This window comes from Halichoerus grypus, chromosome 9 (assembly GCF_964656455.1).
Source record: "Halichoerus grypus chromosome 9, mHalGry1.hap1.1, whole genome shotgun sequence".
NCBI lineage: Eukaryota > Metazoa > Chordata > Mammalia > Carnivora > Phocidae > Halichoerus > Halichoerus grypus.
In genome coordinates this window covers 140,744,254-140,751,792 of record NC_135720.1, presented here as the reverse complement: position 1 = coordinate 140,751,792, position 7,539 = coordinate 140,744,254, and the positions used below count along the sequence as shown (strand labels likewise).

The following is a 7,539-nucleotide window of genomic DNA, read 5'->3' as shown; positions in this document are numbered from 1 at the left end:
GCCGCCTGGACGGTTTTCTGGGTGTGTGTTTACCTATGCCCCCCATCATTGGGAGCAGGGGGTCCCCCGATGTGTCCCAGTGCTTCCAGAGAGAGACCGGTTTGGCCCCAAGCTCAGAATCTGTTGTCGACAAGCTGTGTGCGACCTTCAACAAATCATCCTCAATTCTTTTCTTGCAGAAAGTTCTCTCGTTTGTAGCGAGATAACATAATTAATGGCTTAGCAGAGTTGCTACATTAAATTCAGCACAACGTTCAAAGTCCTAGTAGCTGCCCTAGGACAAGCCACTAGTTAAGATGAAAGTTAGGCCTCCAACTGGTCAGTGGGACCATTTGTCAGAATTGAACCAAGCGAGGTATCATTACAAGTAGACATGAGCCTAAGAATCTGGAAGCAGGAAGGAGGCCTCAGCTTTAACGAGGATACAAAGATGAATTTAGCAGGGCAATCCTCCGAAGGTGTGGGTTCGAGTGAAGCCCATTTCTACGCATTGATTTAGGAGCACTAGTCTCAGCGTATCTCTGCTTCTCCATTCCTACTGCGCTGAGTCTCTTGCTGTCTTTTCCGGAGCCTGTGGGCTCTTCCACTTTCTCTGGGACGTTGGGTTCTTATTTGCAGAATGCGGAGGCAGTACCTTTAAATTTGGGCTTTGTTTTTTTGCTGAGTTGGCGTCACTCAGTCCTGAGTGAGTCACATCTAGCAGAAGTGGGAACAGCAGAGTTTAGTGTGTGTGTGTGTGTGTGTGTGTGTGTGTGTGTGTGTGTGTGTGTGTGTGGATTCGCTGTTTCCTCCTGTATTCTACCGGAGGAATTGGGGGAAGAGAGGAGGTCCTGGAGTGGAGACCGCCGCCCGGTGGGTATCCCTGGCGTCTTTCCACCTGCTGCCTGCAGAGGGAGCCCTACTGTTGGCACGACCGTGGCAGCCTCTTGATCCACAGTCAGTCCGCTTATCTCCGTAAGGTTCTGTTTCAGACAGTATGCCCTCCCTTCTCCAGCTGACTGCTCCAGTAGGCGCTCTGCCTACGGTCCATAGTACGCTCAGTGGCACACAAAACTGTTTCTTTTAAAAATCGGGAAAAAAACCTTTTAGGTTGAATATAAATAGATGAATACTTAGGTCAACAGAGATGTAAAATCTTATTTTTTATTTTTAGGAAGGAAGGGGCCCACGAAGGCAAAAGTGCCTAAGGCCTAGGAAAGTCCTGATGTTGGCCGCCCCTTCTCTCTGACGGTCTTGTGCCCTCTGCAAGCCCCCTTTCAGAGTAGGAACAATTCCCCTCCGGTTCCTGTCTTGCTCCTAGGCTGCCCGATGCCTCCCAGAGCCTGGCTGGGGGTGATGGGTCAGTCTGGAACCTTTCTTCTTCACCCGGCCTGGTCCTGGGCACTCCCACCTCTACTCCCACCCTTCTCCATCTACTCCCCCACTTGCAGTAAGGGGGAGATGAGGCCTATGTGTAGAGAGCACCTTAGCCAAGGTTCATGGCCTCTGGCCTAAAAGCAGTCAGGAGCAGCGGGGCCCAATGCCCTCAGGATTCGGGGAGAGCTGTGGGCTTCTTTTCTCTGGGGCTTGCAGGTGGCTAAGCTAAGATTACAGAGGAAACTTGACAGAGACCTAAGGGTCTCAATCATCCCATCTTCTATTCTTCTCTTCCATTTGCTCACCTGAGCATGAGTACGGTTTCCTCCCACGCTTTCAGGATCCCCTTTCTTGCTTTTCACTTATAATGTGCATAATTTGAGCTGTAAGATTACCACCTTTTCCACGAAGAGCTTCACCGAGTTTTTCCCATGGATTAAGGGCTACAGACCAGATACTTCTTGACATGTAATATTCTGAGCCTAGCATTTTCTGAATCCTTGTTTCTTGGTCTGAAATCTGTCCCATATCTCCCGCCCCCAGTGGAATCAGCGTCTTTGCTTGGGGTGCAGGAATCTGACCGTGCAACAGACTTGAGACAAGCCCCATAAGCCAGAAGCAGATAGACCAGGAGTGCTTGCTCTTGTGTAATCCCATGCAAATGTCAGTATCTGTTGCCAAATCCTGAAAGAGAAGCCAGCTCCAGCTGATCGTCATAAAAGCTCTCCCAGCACTTGGGGCTTCAGAGGCTGAGGACTCGGGGGCCCCTGATACGGGTGTGCAAAGGATGCCTGAGGGATCGGCCCTTGTGAGCCGAGGTGGTCCAGCATGTGGACCCTTAGTCTAGACAGGTGAGTCTGTGTCTTTTTTGAAGAAAGCGAAATGGAGACAACTTTGCTAAGGTGACCATACAAATTTCGTGTTAACAAGAAATCTGGAGGGGGCGCCTGGGTGGCTCAGATGGTTAAGCGTCTGCCTTCGGCTCAGGTCATGATCCCAGGGTCCTGGGATCAAGTCCCGCATCGGGCTCCCTGCTAGGCGGGGAGCCTGCTTCTCCCTCTGCCTCTGCCTCTCTCTCTCTCTCTCTCTGACTCTCATGAATAAATAAATAAAACATTTAAAAAAAAAAAAAAGAAATCTGGAGGACACCTGGGTCACAAAGTGGCCATGCTCCCGGCTAAGAACATTCAAATTTCAGTTGATGGCTTTTTTTTTTTTTTTCCCTCCCCCAAATGGAGTTTGTTTGCTGTTCTGGTGAAGTTAAACAGTTGACTGGGAAGTGTTATTATTTTGAAATGAGGCTTGGTTGCCTGGTCAGTGACCTGCTTAGAGGGAAAGCCGTGGGTCTGGGCCTGGGTTTCAGGCCCTGCCGCCGCAGTTCTGAGCACTTTGTGTCACCAAGGAGCAGCAAGTAACGAGGGCATGTCCCTTTGCAGGTTCTGGCCTGGGCTGCTGATCGCACTGGGCTCCCTCTGCCCAGGGGGTTCGCCATGTGGCATCTCCACACACATCGAGATAGGTAAGTGCCTGCACCTTGCCTGGGATTAGGGATGCTAAGTCTGTCAAAGGGTGTTAAGGAAGAGATGTGAAGTCGGTCCCACCTATTGGTAACAAGTTCCCCGGACTGGAGTCGGGTGGGTTCCGTGGAGGGGCGGGCAGGAGGCAAGGGAACGATGGGTGCTTGATGATCGGCCCCTGGCTGTTTCTCTGGGTGGGCAAACAGTGAGGAGCTGGAGAAACTCGCGGTTGCCGTGAAGCAGAACTGATAGAATGGGAGAGGAGGAAGATGGGTGGAACTCAGTAGGAGTGAGGAATGTTGTTTTTGTTGTTTTAGATTTCCAAGTATGTGTACAGGGCCACTTGTGGCCACGGAAGTGGGTCCCCTGAGTCAAGTGGTTGGCTCCAGGGAGGGCAAGGAAGCGAGGGCGTCTGGCTACTGGCATTAGAGGGGACCGGGACGATGACAGGAGCTGGGGAGGACAGGCTCGGGGGTGAGGGCAGAGTGCCAGATACAGGTGAATTTGGTTCTTGAATGAAGTGTATTTGTAATATTTTTTTAACCCATGGAGTAGGATTATATTCTACAACAGTTTTCAGATTAAATCTGGGTTTTCTTTTAGATAAAATCAAGAATATTTTATAGTCAGGCCACCTGGCCAGGAGGTACCAATCATAACAAGATTACAAATAAACTGTGTAAGCTTATCAGTGCCAGATAGACCGAGGTATTTATTGAGTTCTGGTGGACAAGAACCTATGATCCCAGAATTTTGCCTTCTGAAAGGGCACTAGAGGTCACTGAGCTCAGTCCCTGTATTTCACATGCAAGGAAATCGATCTGGAGAATCTCAAAGCTAGCTCATTAGAGGGCTGGCCTAGGATTGCATGTCCTGAGAGCCAGTCCAGTGTTCTTTCCAAATACATTTATTGCTACGAGCAGTCAGGAAACAGTAGAAGAGAGAATTAGACCCAGGTTCTAATACCGGCTCAGCTGTAAACTACATGAGTCAGAGCAACTCATTTTCTCTGCGTTCCTCTTCTGTAAAGTAAGGAAGCTGAACGTCTCAGTGAATTTGAAAGTATTGTCCAGGTGTAAATTCTTTGAAATTCAAATTGCTAGAACTGTAGCCTGAGAAAGAGCAAGTGTAAATGGAAATATTCAAGAATAAGTATAAATGGAGAGTTTTTAATCCTTAGTTTAAACACAGATGAAATACGAAGTTTTAATAAAATCGGATAACTGCTTGCCTTTTTTCAGTAGGTACCAAAGATCCTAATAGATTATACATATATGAGTATATGTTTTGTATATATTAATCTATTAATATAACATTAAATATATCAATACATTAACACAATATCAATACATTATATAAAATGTATAATGTATTTAAACACAGATGAAATATGAAGTTTTAATAAAATCGGGTAACTGCTTGCCTTTTTTCAGTAGGTACCAAAGATCCTAATAGATTAAACATATATGAATATATGTTTTGTATATATTAATCTATTAATAATAACATTAAATATATCAATACATTATATAAAATATTAATATTAAATAGAAATATTAAATAGAAATATAATAAAATATATTAAATATATACATACATTGTATTATCTATTATATTTATATATCATAAATATATAAATATATTAATATAGAAAACTTTGTTTATGTGAACATAATTGAAGACCACTCCTAACCTGCATAGATTTTGAGGAGTCTTATGTGAAAGAAAAAACTCCAACATTTACCAATTATTTAGGATTCTGTAAATCTCTTGGTTCATGTTTTCACTTAATGTAAAGCCTGTTGGAAGGCTGACAGTTCTGTGAGTTAATTAGAACGGGTCTCGTTCGGTGGTTTGGAGCTGTAAATCCCGGCAATCCTGTGTCCAGGTTACTGATGTGGGCTGGGAGCCCGTATCTTATTATGCTTAGAGGAGTGGCTGTATTTTTGTATGAATTACAAAACTGGATGTGATTCACAACAGAAGCAAGGTATCCCCTTTGAATGTGACTTCACAAGGCATGTTCGTCTTAGATTCTAGGAAGATTCAGGGTGTGGATGTATGTGTGTGTGTCCCTGCAAGTGGGTAGAGCAGGTAACCTGGGATTTTTTTTTTTTTTTTGGTCCATCTAATGTGGCCCAACTGATGAAAAAACATTCGAGAGTAATTGATTCAGTCCATGGTTTTGGCCATGTATCCTATTTTCTGCTTACGGTCATTTATCTCAGTGGGGGGGGGGGTATTGAGGCAAAATAAGATGACATTTCTGTTTACTGAGCTCCTACCGTGTATCAGCCACTGTGCTCATCACATCACATGTATTTTGTGTGACTCTGTGAACACACCTGTAAATGTGGGAATTACTTACTTCGACTTAGGAGGGAACGGAGACCTAGCTGTGCAGGGTCATGATGCCAGCTAAGCGGAAACTTCAAATCACCATGCAAATTTGATTTGTATTTTTTAGTGATATAACTATCGTATGAATCTTACCATGCCTAATGAAGATGACTAGTGAGTACACACTTAATTTTCATTTCCCCCTTCCTTGACAGTTGCAATGACAAAATTATATTTTCCTTTTTTTTAACTTTTTTTATTTTAGTTTTTTAAAGATTATTACAGAGAGTGAGTGCGCGTGCATGCATGAGCAGGGGGAGGGACAGAGGGAGAGGGAGAGAGAGTTTTAGGCAGACTCCGTGCTGAGCCTACAGCCTGACTCGGGGCTCGATCCCGGGACCCTGAGATCACAACCTGAGATGAAACCAAGAGTCTACACCCGACCGACTGCATCACCCATGTGCCCCAATTTTCCTTTTAAAACATCTTGAATAAGTTCTGTTTTAGCTACAGTTGATTTAATTGATTTATATATTTCTCTCAGGACACAGAGCTCTGGAGTTTCTCCACCTTCAGGATGGGAGAGTTAACTACAAAGAGGTATAAAGTTTAATTTTTCTCTTATTCCTTGTGCATTAACTCTCTTCCATAGGTGCCAAAATAAAGGTCCTAACAGATATTTAGGCAATAATTTTCAGTCCTTTTTGTCTTCATAAAACATTAATATTTGGCATTATAAAAGGTGTATGTCCCCTCCAGTGCTACTTGAACATAGGTATATAATATATACTTGAATATATATATTATGTATACTTACATATTATATATAATTTATACTTGAACATATATATATTATATATTATATACATTATATAATTAAAATATTTCAATACTATTATATTTTTATATGTATAAAACATATATAATTTATATGTAATGATATATATTATCATTTAAATAGTATCACTGGAATAATTTAATGATGAATCAAAATTTGAAAAATTGAGGAAGAATTAAAATGGTACAGCTTTTTGTTTTTACAAAGGTCATGCCTGAGATAAATTTTTCACCTCTTGACTGTGTCATAGAAAAATTGCATCAGCACAAGGAGCAGGAAATGTTTATTCAGAAGTCCGCTCTGAGATGCTCGTCTGATGTCTCCTCCTACTGTATTCTTGGTTAAGACTATCTGATGGCTTTCCTGTATCTATCCTCAAAGTGGTTCTATTCTGACCCTATACACTATTGCTGGTTCTAGGCTAAATAATGCTTTGTGCAAAGATGATTCTTAATACTTTTGATAAGAGTGATTAATATTCCTTGGTGACATCAGAATTGGATCAAATTATTACCAGTAAGTTTTGACAGTTCAGTATGGAAAACAGGATGGTGAGATAACTGAAATCCATCCTGTCCTCAAACCACTTTTATACATTAGTTTCAACTTTCCGACTTGGCAGTTGAACAGTGTTTGATTATCTTCACTGACCGTGGTGGAAGGTAGCCAAGGATGAGGAGGAGAAGCAAGAACCTGCCTAATTCATCATGCGAACAATCAGTCCAGAGTGTGTGTAGAGCGATTTTGTAGTAGAGATAGTCACGCTTGTATCATTAACTTAATTTGAAACGTGGACTGGACACCGATCCTTCCCCTCCGCATTGGTCCTAATGCAGATACTGATGCCATCATTGGAAATGACTAAGTGCCCTGAGTGCTTATACTTCATTTTCAATTTACAAGGGTCGGGATACCTCACCTTTTATGATACTGTCAGATCCCTTTTCATGATGTACTTTATATCTCTGTATGTGGGACTTGTTGTAGTGTCTCTTTCTTCCTAGTCCACCTGCTCTTCGGGGACTTCTGGACTCGTTGAGGTCTGAATTTTGTTGATTCTAGGATTATCTTTTGTTACTATATCCAGAGGTGACTGCTTTTTGAAACCTTTGACTTAACACAAAGAGAAAAGTGCATAAAGCTGAGAAAATCAGTGTATGTATTTATAAGAACTGTCAGAAGCAAGCTGACCTCACATTGGTGGTCATTATTGCCCTGATACTTTTTTCCTATTCTTATTTTATTATTAAAGTGTAGTTGATAATGCTACATTACATACGTACAACACAGCGATTCAACAATTCTGCACGTTACTCGGTGCTCACCACGATAAGGGTGGTCACCACCCATCACCATGTGTTATGACAATATTATTCACTGTATCTCACATGCTGTACTTGTTATTTCCCTGACTTACTACTGGAAGCTTGTACCTCTAAATCCCCTTCACCTGTTTTGCTGATCTCCCTACCCTCCACCTTCCCTCTG

The 7,539-nt window shown here is 42.7% G+C and overlaps 1 protein-coding gene across 3 annotated transcripts in view; it reads left to right on the top strand.

The window, feature by feature from the left end:
* The window catches only part of GPLD1 (glycosylphosphatidylinositol specific phospholipase D1), a 58,945-nt gene that overhangs the window by 483 nt on the left and 50,923 nt on the right, over positions 1-7,539 (top strand). Inside the window, exons 2-4 of one of the 3 annotated variants that reach the window (XM_078055741.1) lie at positions 2,793-2,875; positions 5,341-5,387; positions 5,758-5,813. In XM_078055741.1, the coding sequence (XP_077911867.1) occupies positions 5,375-5,387; positions 5,758-5,813 (69 nt within the window). In that variant the 5' untranslated portion in view covers positions 2,793-2,875; positions 5,341-5,374. Of the gene's footprint in view, positions 1-2,057; positions 2,208-2,606; positions 2,876-5,340; positions 5,388-5,757; positions 5,814-7,539 lie in introns of those variants that run through there. The other 2 variants (XM_078055740.1, XM_036112180.2) reach the window with 2 other exon arrangements.